General features: G+C 40.1%; 1 protein-coding gene across 1 annotated transcript in view; it reads left to right on the top strand.

Annotated features, from left to right (window-relative positions):
• The window catches only part of LRRD1 (leucine rich repeats and death domain containing 1), a 38367-nt gene extending 20375 nt beyond the window's left edge, over positions 1 to 17992 (top strand). Inside the window, exons 2-5 of the mRNA XM_007982187.3 lie at positions 2757 to 2955; positions 11425 to 11586; positions 16237 to 16354; positions 17633 to 17992. Of these exons, the coding sequence (XP_007980378.1) occupies positions 2757 to 2955; positions 11425 to 11586; positions 16237 to 16354; positions 17633 to 17819 (666 nt within the window). The 3' untranslated portion in view covers positions 17820 to 17992. The remainder of the gene's footprint in view (positions 1 to 2756; positions 2956 to 11424; positions 11587 to 16236; positions 16355 to 17632) is intronic.
• The last annotated feature ends 346 nt before the right edge of the window (positions 17993 to 18338 follow it).

Raw genomic sequence — 18338 nt, forward strand, 5'->3', positions numbered from 1 at the left:
CTGATTCATAATCATCTCACTCATTTTCTCCTCTTGTAAGATAACTGTTGGTATCTCCAATGATGTCCCTAACTCTCTCTTTTTTATTAACTCCTTTCTCACCACACCTGCTGTCACTTACATGCACATTATCCCAAAGTCTACATGACTAAAGCTGATCTCACACCAGTGCTGTAGTTCCATAGTTCCCATTTTTTTCCTGGAAATTATACATGTTCTATTCTTTTGTTGTCACACACTCAACATCACTTCAAAGTCAGCTCATTTTTCTTCCATCTCCTTTCAAAACTTCTCCATTTCTGTTTGTGATGCCAGTTTTTGTTTTAAACCTGCCAGGCTAAAACTCATGAAATCATTCTTGTTCCTTTTCCATCATCAGTTATACCTCATCTTACACCAAAATTGTATCATTTTTCCTCTAAAAAAGCTTTCGGATTGTCTCCCTCATTTTCCACTGTCACTGTCTACAACCTGGTCCTTGGTTATCACTCACTTCATGCATAGATTTATGCCAGGAGTTTCTTCCTTTTAGCAAGCCTTATCAAAGCTGTCAGACTTCATTGCAGAGGACTGTTCTCCATGTATCATACTTGCCTGTCAGGAATCCAAACTGCATATCTGTTGCCTACTCAAAGTGAGTGGCTGCCCAAAGCAACAGTCCACATATTTGCAACATCATTGCAAAGGTCATCAAATGGAAAAAATGATTTACAAGAACTCCTGTCAAAAAGAATATCCCATGTAGTTGAAAATATCATTGATAACCCCCTTGGGGTGGAAATGAAATGCCCAAATAATTAACTTATGTAATAGCAGATGGTCAATTACTGAAGAAGGGTCAGATTAATCACAGGGCTTTTATTTTACTAAAGGAAGGATGCCCAACAGGAACCTTCCTTCTATATGAACCCTATCATCATACAACTCTCAGACACCACCTCTAGTAAATGTTGAGAAGGTAATTAAAGAATATTTCCTTCATTGAATGTCAAATAATGAACCCACCTACCTGTTTGGATCTGACTCCTACTTCACAGGCCCGTCTCTCCAGTCTTGCCATAGCCTGGTTCCATGCTCCTTATCCAAACAAATCTCCCTCTGCTTTGCATCACCTTTCTTTACTGGTCAGCTTCTCACTAGCCATGACTATGCATGATATTCTGTCACTCAGGCTGGAGGACAGTGGTGCGATCTCAGCTTACTGCAACCTCTGCCTCCTGGGTTCAAGTGATTCTCCTGCCTCAGGCTCCTGAGTAGCTGGGATTACAGGCACTCACCTCCACGTCCAGCTAATTTTTCTATTTTTAGTAGAGACGGAGTTTCACCATGTTGGCCAGGTTGGTCTCGAATTCCTGTGATCCACCCGCCTTGGCCTCCCAAAGTGCTGGGATTACAGGTGTGAGCCACCGAGCCCAGCCCCCATTCATTCTTAAGAGGCTATTCAAGTTCTCCTTTTTACATGAAGCTTTACTTTAGTTATCTGATTTGTAGTAATGAACCTTTTCTAAACTTTTATTCATCAGTTATTAATTGTATTATTTTGGCATTGGATTACCTATTGCTTCATTCCATTTCCTGATTTTTTCATATGGATATATCCTGTTCTCTAAAATAAATTTTAATCTCTGTGAAGTTGGAAACTATTTCTTATGCTTCCTTTATACCTAGAAGAACATATAGCACAACATCCAGAATGTACCTTGTTGTTTAGTTATTTCAGAGGTGCCTACACATTCAAAATTGTTTAGTTCATAGAACATCCTTTATTTCAAAAGCCACTCATAAAGGCCCTATTTTCTCTAAATATGCGTATTCTTCATCTTAACAGAATATTTTAATTCCTGCAATTTTGCAACACTTTTTGTAGTAGGAATTTTTATTTAAGGTCACATTGCCAAACTTTTATTTAAGGTCACATTGCCAAACTATTATTAAACATTTGGTCAAAATGCATTTCGTGCTTGAGAACACATACAAAAAGTATAAAACGTGTATCATGTCATTTTAAAAATCTAAAAAAAGCACACAAAAGATGAATAAAAAGCAATGGGGCCTGGCGAGGTGACTCACGCCCTTAATCCCAGCACTTTGGGAGGCCGAGGTGGGAGGATGACCTGAAGTCAGGAGTTCAAAATCAGCCTGGCCAACATGGCAAAACTCCGTTCTACTAAAAATACAAAAATTAGCCGGGCGTGGTGCTGGGCACCTGTGATCCCAGGTACTCTAGAGGCTGAGGCAGGAGAATCGCTTGAACCCGGGAGGTGGAGGTTGCAGTGAGCTGAGATCACGCCATTGCCCTCCAGCCTGGTGACAGATGGAGATCTCCATCTCAAAAAAAAAAAAAAAAAAAAAAAAAAGCAATGTTGATAGGACTAGGAATAAGGAGATCAAATGTGGAATGGAGTAGTTGGAAAAGACAGGAAAGAAGTCAAAACACGGTTAGATTTAGGGAGCGGGGAAAGGGATAAGGAGACAATGAACACTGAGCGATGGGAATGTGAGCAAAGTGGGTAGCAAGCCACAGGGTTGAATTAGAAGCATTGGTCAGATTGGGGAGGTACTTGGATGTCGCACAATATCTTGTGGGTTTTAGCCAGAAGGGAGAGTCAGTTACAAAGAATTTGTGACATAATAAAAATATGTCCTTTTTAAGACAAAAACAAAAACAGACAAAACTCTTTCATTTGATTTTAGAAAAAGTTTTAGTCATGCAAAGATGTATTTATAAAAGTATAATTTTTTAATCTTTGTTACAGTTAACAAGACTTCCAGGAGAGCTATCTAATATGACTCAACTTAAAGAACTTGATATCTCAAATAATGCAATCAGAGAGATTCCAAGAAATATAGGAGAATTGAGAAATTTGGTTAGTTTACATGCATACAATAATCAAATAAGTTATATTCCACCATCTTTGCTATCTTTAAATGATCTCCAGCAGCTAAACCTGAGTGGTGAGTGTCAAGCATAATCAGTAAGCATAACCAATAAGTAGAGTATTAATGTCTGAGTTGCAAATTTTGTTGACAAGATACAGAATGGCAAAGAGTCAACATAATGTATTAAGTCACTATTAGAAGGAAATGACTGTCCTAGGTACAGAAAATGAAAGCAAAGTATAAGGTCCAGTTCCTGCCTTGAAAGAGTAGAGGAGCCTGAACATATTTTCATTTCTTTTCTCTCTTCTCTGCCTATACCCAGTCATTTAGTATTTCTTCCCTTTCTGAACCCAACCTCACCTCTTCCTCTACACATACCTACACAACCTCAGGTCAGCATTTTTTCTGCATTTCCTTCTCTGTTGGGAAGGAAGAAGAAAAAACTATCTCTGTTGTTTGGATAAGGAGCATGGAACCTATGTCTATGGCAAGACTTGGGAGCCAGGCCTATGAAGTAGGAGTCAGATCAAAACAGGTAGGCAGGTTCATTATTTGACATTCATTGAAGCAAATATTCTGAAGTATAAATATATATATTTATTTTGAGACAAGGTCTTACTCTGTTGCCCAAGCTGGAGCACAGTAGCAGGATCATGGCTCACTGCAGCCTTGACCTCTCTAGGCTCAGGTGATCCACCAGCCTCAGCCTTCCAAAGTGCTGGGATTACAGGCGTGAGCCACTATGCCCAGTCAGCAGTGTCTTTAAAAGCCTAATCTTGGAAGTGACATAACACCACTTCTGCTCTATTCTATTGATCACACAGACCAACCTTGGTATAATGTGGGAAGGGACTATACAAGGGGGTGAGTAACAGGAGGTAGATATCATTGTGGGCTAACAGATAGCCCTAAATCTATTTGAGTAATTGAATTTGTGGTTAGAATCTCTCATACAAAGAAAATTTCTAGCTCAGATAACTTCACTGGTGAATTCTATCAAGTATTTTATAGAAGAAACAATGCAAATTTCAAAAAGGTGCACTGGTGAATTCTTTCAAGTATTTTCAAGAAGAAATCACTAAGTTAGGGTGGGCACGGTGGCTCATGCCTGTAATTCCAGCACTTTGGGAGGCTGAGGTGGGCGGATCACTTGAGGTCAGGAGTTTGATGCCAGCCTGGCCAATGTGGTGAAACCCCGTCTATACTTAAAAAAAAAAAAAAATTAGTTGGGTATGGTGGGGCACACCTGTAATCAAAATCAAAACTACTCAGGAGGCTGAGGCAGGAGAATCGCTTAGACCCAGGAGGTGGAGGTTGCAGTGAGCTGAGATTGTGCCACTGCACTCTAGGCTGGGTGACAGAGTGAGACTCTGTCTGAAAGAATGAAGGAGAGAGAGAGAGAGAGAAAGAGAGAAAGAGGAAATAATGCCAATTTTAAAAATTCTGTCATAAAATTGAGGCTAAAACATGTCTCAGTTCATTCTATGAGGCCAGCATTATCCTAATACTATAATAAAACAAATACATTACTTGGAAACTTACAAAATAATATCCTGCTTGAACATTGATGCAAAATTCCTTAATGAATTAAAGCAAATCAAATCCATCAATATAAAAAATGATATCATATTGTGACCAAGAGCGATTTACTCTGGGAATACAAGGTTGAGTCAATATTCAAAAACTAATCCATGTAATTCACCATCTGAACAGGCTTATGAAAAGCCATATGAACTTCTCACTGTAAGTATAAAAAGCAAAGCAAGCAGATGTGGTGGTTCATGCCTATAATCCCAGCTACTTGGAAGACTTAGGCAGGAGGATTGCTTGAGCCTGGGAGTTTGAGGCTGCAGTGAGTTATGATTGTGCCACTGCGTTCCAGCCTGGGCAACAGAACAAGACCTCATCTCAAAAAAAAAAAAAAAAAAAAAAGCAAATATCATATGAAAAAATAAAATTTCCATTCAAGATTTTCAAAAACAAACAACAACAACAAAAAAATCTCACTAAGCTAGAAATAGAAGAGAATTTCCTCAACCTGAAAAAGTGCATCTGCAAAACTCCTATAGCTAATATCACACCCCATGGTAAACAATTTCTTTTCCACTATGATCAGGATTAAAGTAAAGTTCTCCTTTCTCATCACTTCTTTTTTTTTTTTTTTTTTTTTTTTTTTTTTTTTTTTTTTTTTTTTGAGACGGAGTCTCGCTCTGTCGCCCAGGCTGGAGTGCAATGGTGCGATCTCGGCTCACTGCAAGCTCCGCCTCCCGGGTTCACGCCATTCTCCTGCCTCAGCCTCCCGAGTAGCTGGGACCACAGGCGCCGCCACCTCGCCCGGCTAGTTTTTTGTATTTCTTAGTAGAGACGGGGTTTCACCGTGTTAGCCAGGATGGTCTCGATCTCCTGACCTCGTGATCCGCCCGTCTCGGCCTCCCAAAGTGCTGGGATTACAGGCGTGAGCCACCGCGCCCGGCGTTCTCATCACTTCTTTTTGATGTTATAACTGGAAGTCCCAACTAGCACAAAAACACAAGAAAAAGAAATAAAAAGTAAACAGATTGGGAAGGAAGAAGAAAAAACTATTTCTCATAATAGAGACACATTGTCTAGGTCAAAAATCCCAAAGGATCTACAGAACAAGTAAGTTTGGCAAGATTGCTATATACAGAGTTAATAAACAAAAATCAATCATATTTCTACAGACTAGCAATAAATGATTGGAAATTTATTTCTTTAAAAGTATAATTTAAAATTGTACCAAAACCATAAATAAATCTAACAAATTACATATAAGATCTATATGGTGAAAACTGTAACATAGATAAAACTAAATAAGACCTAAATAAGTAGAGAGATAAATAGTGTTCATAAATTGGAAGACAATATTGTTAATATGTCAGTTTCCCAAAACTTATCTTTAAATTCAACTCAATTCCAGTAAAAATCCTAGCAAAGTTTTTTGTTTCAGAAAACGATGAGGTAATTATAAAATGTATATAAAAAGTCAAAGGAACTAGAATAGCTGAAACAATTTTGAAGAAGAAAAACAAAGTTGGATGATTCACAAACCTGATTTCAAGACTTATGTAAAACTATAGTCATGAAGACAGTGATAGTATTGGCAAAACAACAGACATAAGGATCAATGGGACAGAATAGAGAGTCTAGAAATAGATCCACTATGATGGTTAACATTGAGTGTCAACTTGATTGGATTGCAGAATGCAAAGTATTGTTCCTGGGTGTGTCTGTGAGGGTGTTCCCAAAGGAGATTAACATCTGAGTCAGTGGACTGGGCGAGGCAAACCCACCCTCAATCTGGGTGGGCACAATCAGCTGCCAGCTCTGCTAGAATGAAGCAGGCAGAAGAACGTGGAAGGACTAGACTGGCTATGTCTTCTGGCCTCCATCTTTCTCCCATGCTGGATGCTTCCTGCCCTCAAACACTGGACTCCAAGTTCTTCAGCTTTTGCACTCTTGGACTTACACCCCTGGTTTGCCAGGGGCTCTAGGGCCTTTGGCCACAGACTGAAGGCTGCACTATCGGCTTCCCTACTTTTGAGGTTTCAGGACTTGGACTTGCTTCTTTGTGCCTCAGCTTGCAGATGGCAGACTTCACCTCGTGGTTGTGTGAGTCAATACTCCTTAATAAACTCCCTTTTATAATTAGTCCTGTCCCTCTAGAGAACCCTGACTGATATACCCACTATGTGGTCAACTGATTTTTTGCCATGGTAGTTCCCCCTTATCCACAGTTTCAGTTCCCATAGTTTTACTCATGGTCAACAGTGGTCTGAAAATATTAACTGGGAAATTCCAGAAATAAACAATTCATAAGTTTAAAATGGTGCACTTTTCTGAGTAGCGTGATGAAATCTCACACTGTCCTACCTGGGATGTGAATCCATTCAGTGGATGTGCTCCCTGCCTGTCAGTCACTTAGTAGCAGTCTCAGTTATCAGATCCACTGTCACAGTATCGCAGTGCTTGTGTTCATGTAACCCTTATTTTACTTATTAATGGCCCTAAAGCACAAGAGTAGTGATGCTGGCAATTCGGATACACCAAAGAGAAGCCTTAAAGTGCTTCTCTTAAGTGAAAAGGTGAAAGTTCTCAACTTGGAAGGAAAAGAATCATATGATGAAGTCGCTAAGATGTACGCTAAGGACAAATATTCTATCAATGAAATTGTGAAGACAGAAAAAGAAATTTGTGCTAATTTTGCTGTTGCACCTCAAACTACACAAATTACAGCCACAGTGCATGATAAGTGCTTAGTTAAGAAGGAAAAGGCATTAAATTTGTGGGTGAAAGACATGAACAGATGTGTTCTGATTGACAGCAATCATGTTTGATACTGTATTAGGTTTGTAGGCATCAGCTGGGGGGTCTTGGAAGGTATCTCCCATGGATAAGGAGGAACTACTGTAATCCAACAGAGAAAGAACATTATTTTCAACAAATATTGCTGGATCAACTGGATGTCCAAAAGCCAAAACAAAACAAAATAAAACAAAAACAAACAACCGCAATATAATTTTGATCCTACACACCAAATAAAAATATTACCTCACAATGAATCACAGACCTAAATGTAAAAGCTAAAACTACAAAACTTCTAGATAAGAACATAGAAAAATATCATTTTGCAAAAAAAAAAAAAAAAAAAAAATTGAAAAAATATTAAAAGGCTGGGTGTCATGGCTCATGCCTATAGTCCCATAATTTTGGGAGGCTGAGATGTGAGGATTGCTTGAGACTCAGGAGTTTGGGACCATCCTGGGCAACACGGGGAAACCCCATCTCTACAAACAAAATATGAAAAGATTAGCTGGGTATGGTGGTGCACTCCTGTAGTCCCAGCTACTTGAGAGGCTGAGGTGGGAGGATCACTTGAACCCATCAGGCTGAGGCTGCAGTGAGCCAAGATCGTGCCACTGCACTCTAGCCTGGGTGACAAAGCCAGACCCTGTCTCAAAAAAACAAGGTGAAAAAGAATCAAAACCTTGGCAAGGATTTCTTATATACAACACTGAAATTGCAATCCACAAACGAAAATAATTGATAAGTTGGTTTTCATCAAAATTGGAAACTTCTCAGCTGGGCACGATAGCTCATGCCTGTAATCCCAGCACTTTGGAAAGCTGAGGCGGGCGGATCTCCTGACGTCAGGAGTTTGAGACCAGCTTGGCCAACATGGGGAAACTCCCTCTCTACTAAAAATACAAAAAAATTAGCCAGGCATGGTGGCGGGTGCCTGTAATCCCAACTACTTGGGAGGCTGAAGCAGGAGAATCACTTGAACCCAGGAAGCGGAGGTTACAGTGAGCCAAGATGGTGCCACTGCACTCCAGCTTGGGCAACAAGAGCCAGACTAAAGGCGTCTTTAAATTTTTTAATTTTTTAATTTTTTATTTTTATTTTTATTTTTTTTTTTAACAACAGAGTCTTGCTGTGTCACCCAGCCTGGAGTGCAGTGATGCGATGTAGGCTCACTGCAGCTTCTGCCTCTGGGGTTTCCTGCCTCAGCCTCCTGAGTAGCTGGGATTACAGGCACCTGCTACCATGCCCGGCTAATTTTTGTATACTTTTAGTAGAGATGGAGTTTCACTATGTTGCCCAGACTTGTCTCGAATTCCTGACCTCAAGTTAACTACCTGCCTTGGCCTCCCAAAGTGCTGAGATTATAGGCATGAGTCACTGTGCCCGGCTCAGACATTTTTTAAAAGAATGAAAAGCAAAGTCATGGATTGGAAGAAAATATTTGCTTAATACAAAAAAACAAAAAAACAAAAAAAAACAAAAAAAAAACTAAAAACAAAATTAAGAAGTCAAACCACTTAATAAAAATTGGTATAAATTTTGAACAGATAATTTACTAAGAAGCTATATGAATAAAAAATAAGCATAAGAGGCTGGGCGTGGTGGCTCATGCCTATAATCCCAGCACTTTGGGAGGCTGAGGCAGGTGGATCACTTGAGGTCAGTAGTTCAAGACCAGCCTGGCCAACATAGTGAAACTCCATCGCTACTAAAAATACAAAAATTAGCTGGGCATGGGGCTTGCACCTATGGTCCCTGTTACTTGGGAGGCTGAGGCACAAGAATAGTGTGAACCCTGGAGGTGGAAGCTGCAATGAGCTGAAATCACACCACTACACTCCAGACTGGGTGACAGAGCTAGACTCTGTCTCAAAATAAAAAAGAAAGAAAGGAAGAAAAGAAGCATACCAAAATATTATGCTTATTAGTCATATTAGAGAAATGCAAATTAACTATACAATGAAATATTGCTATTAGAATAGTTAAAATTAGGCTGGTCACGGTGGCTCACGCCTGTAATCCCAGCACTTTGGGAGGCCCAGGTGGGCAAATCACGGGGTCAGGAGTTTGAGATCAGCCTGGCCAATATGGTGAAACCCCCTCTCTATTAAAACTACAAAAATTAGCCCGTGTGGTGGCACGCGCTTATAGTCCCAGCTACTCAGGAGACTGAGGCAGAAGAATTGCTTGAACCCGGGAGGTGGAGGTTGCAGTGAGCCGAGATCATCCCACTGCATTCCAGCTTGGGCGACAGAGTGAGACTCCACCCAAAAAAAAAAAAGGATAGTTAAAATTAAAATCTAGTAATACCAAAAGCTATCAAAATACAAGTAACTGAAACTCTGATACACTGATGAAAGAAATACAAAATGGTACAACCCTTTAGAAAAGTTTGGTAGTTTCTTATATAGTTATACATACACTTAACCATACAAACCATCAATCTCACTTTGACTCCTCTTTTACATGAAATTAAAACGTATTCAACAAAAAACTGAGTGCAAATTTATAGAGAAGCTTCCTTTGTAATTGCCAAAACTGGAAGCTCTTCAAATGTCTTTTATGTATTAAATGGATAAATTATTTACATCTATATAATGGAATACTTCTCATTACTAAAAAGAAAAAAAAACTATTGATACACACAACAACACTGATGTTGTTGTAATGCTAAGTGAAAGAAGCCAGACCCTAAAGACTATGTGCTGTGATTTATAACATATATGTTATACATGTATGTGTGTGCATATATACATATATAAAATTCTAGGTTTATAATAAATATATTTTACACACATACACTCCCAGAAACACTGTATCCAGATCTTGGTTTCTAAATATGATTATTCACTAAAAGGAACCAGGTTCCTTTATCTATGTTTATAAATAACATAACTATAAAATATATAAATAATATAAAGGCAAATTTTAGGCCTCTCTAAATGATTACAAATTCATTTTTACGACAGTTTTACGTCTTTTTTTTTTTTTTTTTTTTGAGATGGAGTTCCGTTCTTGTCTCCCAGGCTGGAGTGCAATGGCACTATCTCGGCTCCCTGCAACCAGTAGCTGGGATTACAGGTGCCCACCACCATGCTCGGCTAATTTTTGTATCTTTAGTAGAGATGGGGTTTTGCCATGTTGGCCAGGCTGATCTCGAACTCCTGACCTCAGATGATCCACCCACCTTGGCCTCCTGAAGTGCTGGGATTACAGGCATGAACCACTGTGCCCACCCCAGTTTTACATTTTATGTTAGGTTTATATTGGATTACGATGGTACTGAAAAAATTACATTTAGGAAGTAGAGTTTAATTCCCACTCCCCCTTGAGGGTAGCCTAGATTTAGTGACTTACTCCCAAAGAATAGAGTATGGAAAGGAAAAAAATTATAACATTATCTTGGAGAATGCTGGCAGAGACTGTGTTATCCAAGAGATAAAATTTAACATCATTAGTGATGTCATGTGGATCTGAGGTATCTCTGATATAATGTGATAAGTGCACTTCACCTCTGTGATATTCTTTTCAAAAACCCATAACCCCAGTCTAATAATGAGAACATATCAGATAAATTCAAGTTATGGTACATTCTACAAAATTCATAACCAGTACTTCTTAAAACTATCAAGGTCATGAAAAACAAGGGAAGATTGAGAAACTATCACAAACCAGAGACGACTAATGAGATATAACTGTATGCAATGAGATTTCCTGAGACAGAAAAAGGACACTGATGGAAAAACTAATGAATCCAAAGAAGTCTGAAGTGCATTTAGTAGTAATGTACCAATACTGGTTTCTTAGATTAAACTAATGTAATATGATAATGTGAGATAACCTTAGGAGAAACTAAAGCTAGATGACGAATGCAGAAGAACTTGCTACAATCTCTGCAACATTTCTATGAATCTAAAATTATGCTAAATAAACAGTTTAGTTTAAAAATTACCATCACATCCACTCTATAAAGTTCTTTGCTGTATTAAAAGAGGATAGTCTCTGTCTCATTTTGCCACCCCTAGGAGAGAAAGCAACCACAGCTGTCTTTCTATAAACACTCTTTTTTGCTCTTAGCATGTGGACATCTGAAATAATTTATGACCTGCTGCATTGTGAGGGTCCTCTGGTACTTTGTCAGCAAGACATAATAGATATTATTTGTCTCCATAGTTATCTTTCATAGAAAGATGTAATTCAATTCTAATTTTTTTCTACTAGGAAATAATCTGACAGCTCTACCCAGTGCTATCTACAATCTTTTTTCACTGAAGGAGATAAATTTTGATGACAACCCTTTGCTGAGACCTCCAATGGAAATCTGTAAAGGAAAACAGTTGTACACTATTGCACGCTATCTACAGAGGGCAGATGAAAGAGATGGTAGGTGGTGAGTGATTGACTATCTAAGAAGTCATTTCTCTTTTATTTTATTTTAATTTAATTTTTTTGGAGACAGGGTCTCACTCTGACACCCAGGCTAGACTATAGTGGCATGATCACGACTCCCTGCGGCCTCGGACTCCTGGGCTCTAGTGATCCTCCCACCTCAGCCTCCTGAGTAGCAGGGACTGCAGGTGTGCATCACCGCACCTGGCTGATTTTTTAATCTTCTAGTAGAGGTGGGTCTCACTATGTTGCCCAGGCTAGTCTTGAACTCCTGAGCTCAAGCAATCCTCCTGTCTTGGCCTCCCAGTGTTGGGATTACAGGTGTGAGCCACCACACCCAGCCACAAGACACTATCTCATATGAATTAAAAGATGGTTTGCTTTAATTGGAGGCTTTCAATCTGGCAGAGATATGAAAAAATTGATCATCTTTCTTTTCTGAAGGTTAGGAGTTTGATAATTCAGATTATTTAATCCAGGTCCATACAAATTGAGGCACTGAAAATAGGCAAATCCAAGTGGAGGAGGGGTGGGCCATTTCCTACCCTATTGACCTTAATGCCCTTCAATAGGTGTTTCATTGAGATTGTGGCCAGACTCAAAATCCACACAGAAATCTGTCAGTTTCAATCTGTTCTAACAAATGGAGTTGTTCTAAAAGACATTTGGAGTTGGGTGTGGTGGCTCACGCCTGTAATCCGAACACTTTGGGAGGCCAAGGCAGGAGAATCACTTGAGCTCAGAAGTTCGAGACCAGCCTGGGCCACATAGTGTGACCTTGTCTCTATTTTTAAGATAGATAGATAGAGAAATAAATAAATAAATAAATAAATAAATAAATAAAATACATTTGGCCTTGAGGGAAGTCCACGGAGCCATTCCACTGATGGCATTCAGTCTTTGGCCCACTATGACTATTGTCTGAAATCTTTTGACAGTCTTTATCCCATCTGTCCTTGAGCTCTCTCTTGTGTGTCTGATTATTTCTGAGAACAGGCCCATTTTCCTTAAAATGGACTAGATGAAGATTGGTTTCAAGTGTCTGGGAGGGAACCTTCACTGTCCAATTCTTTCCCTGGGGCTGGGCTCCCAACAGTTAGGCTTTTCCCTATAGGACTCTGATTTGCCACTTTTCATCACTAGTCAGAAAGAATTCAGATTTTGGTCCTCTAATTTAATGCAAGAGAACAATCAGTTATGATCCAGATTTGGGGAAATGGAATATCCAAAACTGTCCCCTCAGATCATTCTATCATGTACCTTGTCTACGTAATCAGGAGCTTGTACTAATGTAATTTCATAGTGAGATAGTCACAAAAAATTGCTTAGTCCTCAAAGTCACAATATACATCCATATACACGGCTATCATTTAGAGGCTTTTCCAAGACTTGGGCTTTATTGATAAAGGAACGTAAAATATAAAATTAAAAGCCACAGTAGCTGCCTTCTTTAACTTACTGTGCAAGCTGATTGTCCTACTTGTTACTATAAAAAGGGATCTTTTGGCCAGGTGCGGTGGCTCATGCCTGTAATTCCAGCACTTTGGGAGGCCAAGATGGGTGAATCATGAGGTCAGTAGTTCGAGAGCAGCCTGGCCAACATGGTGAAATCCCATCTCTACTAGAAATGCAAAAAATTAGCTGGGCGTGGTGGTGGGCACCTGCAATCCATTACTTGGGAGGCTGAAGCAGGAGAATCGCTTGAACCCGGGAGGCAGAGGTTGCAGTGAGCCGAGATCGCACCACTGCACTCCAGCTGGGGCGACAGTGCGAGACTGTCTAAAAAAAAGAAAGGATCTTTTATGATAATTATATTTCTATAAAATAAAGATTTTAGGAGTTTTCTACGATCCATAAAGTATTTCTGTTAGGTACATTACTTTAGAGAAAGGTTTAGAATCTCAGCCATTTATCTCCTTTCCCTACGCCCAAGGAGCCTTCATATTGCAGGCTTGGCATCCAATGAGGGCAAAGAGAAATCAGCTTGGGAGATGTATTTATTCTGCAATTAACAAATGGAGCATTTTTCTTTTTTTTTTTCTTTTCTTTTCTTTTTTTTTTTTTTGAGATGGAGTCTTGCTCTGTGGCCCAGGCTGGAGTGCAGTGGCCCCATCTCTGCTCACTGCAAGCTCCGCCTCCCAGGTTCACACCATTCTCCTGCCTTAGCCTCCCCGGTAACTGGGACTACAGGCGCCCGCCACCTCGCCCGGCTAATTTTTTTGTATTTTTAATAGAGATGGGGTTTCACCATGTTGGCCAGGATGGTCTCGATCTTTTGACCTCGTAATCTGCCCACCTCGGCCTCCCAAAGTGCTGGGATTACAGGCCTGAGTCACCGCACCCGGCCGAACCTTTTTCTTAAACTTTTACTTAGAAGATTGGAATTTTATATATATCATAGCATGAAATATAGCCTGAGAGAGTATATATAAAACTTTTTAAAATAGAACATATTTGATCATGGGGGATGGTACATCTCGAGTTCCAAAAATTCTCACAGGCTGGGGGTAGTGGCTCACACCTGTAATTCCAGGACTTTGGGAGGCCAAGGCAGGAGGATTGCTTGAGCCCAGGAGTTTGAGACTAGCTTGGGCAATATAGTGAGACCCTATTGCTTCTCAGCCTTTTGGCTAAGATGAAGTATAGTGAGACCCTATTTCTACAAAAAAATTTAAAAACTGAGGTGAGCAGAGAACTTGAGGCCAGGAGTTTGAGACTGGCCTGGCCAACATGCCAAAACCCCATCTCTACTAAAAATACAAAAATTAGCTGGACATGGTGGTACGTGCCTGTAGTTCCAACTACTCAGGAGGCTGAGGCAGGAGAATTGCTAATCTGGAGGCGCCTGTAGTTCCAGCTAATCAGGAGGCAGAGGTTGCAGTGAGACGAGATCCCGCCACGGTACTCTAGCCTGGGTGACAGAGCCAGACTTTGTCTCAAAATAAGTAAATAAATAAAAATTAAAAATAATAAATTAGCCAGGCATGGTGGCACACACCCGTGGTCCCAGCTACTTGTGGGGGTGAAGTGGGAGAGTCATTTGAGCCTGGGAGGTCGAGGTTGTGGTGACCTGTGATTATGCAACTGCACTCCAGTCTGAGTAACAGAGTGAGACCCTGTCTAAAAAAAAGAAAAGAAAAAACTCACAGTACCTTTGACCAGAAAAAATGGGTCTTGTTCAAATTAGCTGGAAGTTTTAATTAAAAACACTAAAATCACTAATTGTTCAGCCAACTTATTAAATAATTGACTTGAATATAAAATATGCACATATACACCATATTTATAGTAGATGTGAACTTAGTTTCTCAAGTTGGTACATGATGAAGCACATACAATTGTTGTCCATATTCTCTACCAAACAAAACAAAACAAAACAAAACATTCCCACACACATTAAAAAGCCAGAATTGAAGGAAGGAGTCAAATGCATTTCAAATCCTGGAGAAATAAATGGCTTGGAAATCACTTTAAAGTTGCTTATAAATAGGCCGGGTGCGGTGACTCGTGCCTGTAATCCTAGCACTTTGGGAGGCTGAGGCGGGCAGATCACCTGAGGTCAGGAGTTTGAGACCAGCGTGACAAACATGAGAAACCCCATCTCTATTAAAAATACAAAAAATTAGCCAGGTGTGGTGGCGCATCCCAGCTACTCGAGAGGCTGAGGCAGGAGAATCACTTGAACCCCGGAGGCAGAGGTTGTGGTGAGCTGAGATCACACCATTGCACTCCAGCCTGGGCAACAAGAGTGAAACTCTGTCTCAAAAAAAAGATAAAAAGTTGCTTATAAATATTCTTTTCAATGGCCATTTTAAGTGTTGGATTTTTTTGATTTTAGAAAAAAATGGAACAAATGTTTCAAATTTCAGTTTATATTTTAGATCCGCATTGTCATTGTCATTTTTTTTTTTTCATGAGACGGAGTTTTGCTCTTGTTGCCCAGGCTGGAGTGCAGTGGCGCAATCTTGGCTCATGGCAACCTCTGCCTCCTGGGTTCAAGCTCTTCTCCTGCCTGAGCCTCCCGAGTAGCTGGGATTACAGGCATGCGCCACCACACCCGGCTAATTTTTTGTGTTTTTAGTAGGGATGGGGTTTCTCCATGTTGGTCAGACTGATCTTGAACTCGTGACCTCAGGTGATCCACCCGCCTTGGCCTCCCAAAGTGCTGGGATTACAGGCATGAGCCACCAAGCCTGGCCACCATTGTCTTTTTTTTTTTTTTTTTTTTTTTTGAGGCAGAGTCTTGCTCTGTTGCCCAGGCTGGAGTACAGTGGTGAGGTCTCAGCTCACTGCAACCTCTGCCTTCCCGGTTCAAGTGAGTCTCCTGCCTCAGCCTCCTGAGTAGCTGGGACTATAGGCACACACCACCACACCCGGCTAATTTTTATATTTTTATTAGAGATGGGGTTTTGCCATGTTGGCCAGGCTGGTCTTGAACTCTTGACCTCAGGTGATCCACCTGCCTCGGCTTCCCAAGGTGCTGGGATTACAGGCGTGAGCCACTGTGCCCAGCCAGCATTGTCATTTTCAGTTTTACTTAACATATACAATTCACAGAAGCACAGAAATAAGAAAACTAGATATGAACTCAAAATAGATTATCTTTTTCAAAAGATATACGTTTTCTTTTATCTTCAAACATAGAGAAAATCTTAGAGAAGATATTCCAGATAGTTGCCAACAACATCACTGAAACCAATTTTGAATTTTTGTGTCAAAAACTAAACCTGGCAAACTCAGAAACTGATATGCCTACAAAGAGGTATGTATAAATGACAGCTTTTAGTACAAATTTATTCTCATTCTGATATATATCATGTTGATATTGAATGGTTTTAAACATTCATATTAACACAATCTTTACTTTGCTATAGAAAGCTGATTTTAGTATTACATGTTTGTGATCCATGTTGGAAGGCTATATAACATAATGAAGAACAAGGGCTATGAGGACAGACTGTTTGACTTTTACTCACAACTGGTTTTGTGACCTTGGGCAAGTCCTTTAACTTCTTGATGACTTGGTTTCTTCACTGGTAAAATGGATATACTCATGTAAGAGAATTGTCATGAGAATCAAGTGAGATCAAGCTATAAAGCATATAGTAACCGGGCGTGGTGGCTCACGCCTGTAATCCTAGCACTTTGGGAGGCTGAGGCGGGTGGGTCATGAGGTCAGGAGATCAAGACCATCCTGGCTAACATGGTGAAAACCCGTCTCTCCTAAAAATACAAAAAATTAGCTAGGGGTGGTGGGCGCCTGTAGTCCCAGCTACTTGGGAGGCTGAGGCAGAAGAATGGCATGAACCCGGGAGGCGCCACTGCACTCCAGCCTGGGAGACAGTGAGACTCCATCTCAAAAAAAAAAAAAAAAAAAAAAAAAAGGATAGAGTATAGTAGCAGTAATATACTGGTTTATTAGAAATAACCCACAATTATGATTTTGAGGTCTTGAGAACTGAATGTAAATTGAATTGTTGATTTTCTATAAGGGAACAAGGGATGGGCTGGAGCTAACATTCACTTTCTATGTCCCCAGCTCCATGCTATTTTTTTTTTTTGAGACGGAATCTCGCTCTGTCGCCCAGGCTGGAGTGCAGTGGCACGATCTCTGCTCACTGCAAGCTCTGCCCCCCGGGTTCACGCCATGCTTCTGCCTCAGCCTCCCATGTAGCTGGGACTACAGGCGCCCGCCACCATGCCCGGCTAATTTTGTGTTGTATTTTTAGTAGAGACGGGGTTTCACCGTGTTAGCCAGGATGGTCTCGATCTCCTGACCTCGTGATCCGCCCATCTCGGCCTCCCAAAGTGCTGGGATTACAGGCGTGAGCCACGGTGCCCGGCCCATGCTAAATTTTTATAGAGATTCTCTTCACCAATTAATTTCATCTTCACTTTGGTAAAATTGGTTTGAAAACCTAGATATACAATATTACAGGAGTTTAAAGCAATGTTCTTAATTGACATTTCAAATAATTATTAGTAATTTTAATATATTAAACATTAATAAATATTTAACTATTATATTACTGTTTTTCAGCACTGTTTCATTAAGTGAGAGAGCCCACCAAGCACTTGTTATATGGAAAACACAGAGTAACAAGTTATCACTAACTGCTGCTGCTTTAAGAGATCAACTAATTCGAGCACTAACTATGATAGGAGCATATGAAATTATGGACAAAATAACAGCTTTAAACCTTTTTACACGTGCAATTAAATTCTAACCAGTGGATCAATAATAAAAACTGAAAACTTTTGATGCACTTATAATTGAAACTGTGTTTTTGAACCATTTCACTTCACTTTATCATACAAGAGAATTACATCTCTTGCATTCTTAAGAGATGATGACAACTTATAACTACCACTCTAATGTTATCATAATAAAATATTACAGACACTGTGTTGTGTGTTTGCTCTGTTGTCTTACTACAGTGATGCTGAATTTGAAAATAATTGCTTTTTTTTTTTCCCCCTGAGATGAAGTTTTGCTCTTGTTGGCCAGGCTGGAGTGCAGTGGCGTGAATTTGAAAATAATTCCTTTTATTTTTGAGATGGAGTTTTTGCTCTTGTTGCCCAGGCTGGAGTGCAGTGGCGTGATCTCGGCTCACTGCAACCTCTGCCTCCTGGGTTCAAGTGATTCTCCTGCCTCAGCCTCCCGAGTAGCTGGGACTGCAGGTGCCCACCACCACGCTGGGCTAATTTTTGTATTTTTAGTAGAGACGGGATTTCACCATGTTGGG

The sequence above is a fragment of the Chlorocebus sabaeus genome, chromosome 21, assembly GCF_047675955.1.
Source record: "Chlorocebus sabaeus isolate Y175 chromosome 21, mChlSab1.0.hap1, whole genome shotgun sequence".
In the NCBI taxonomy this organism is placed as follows: Eukaryota; Metazoa; Chordata; class Mammalia; order Primates; family Cercopithecidae; genus Chlorocebus; species Chlorocebus sabaeus.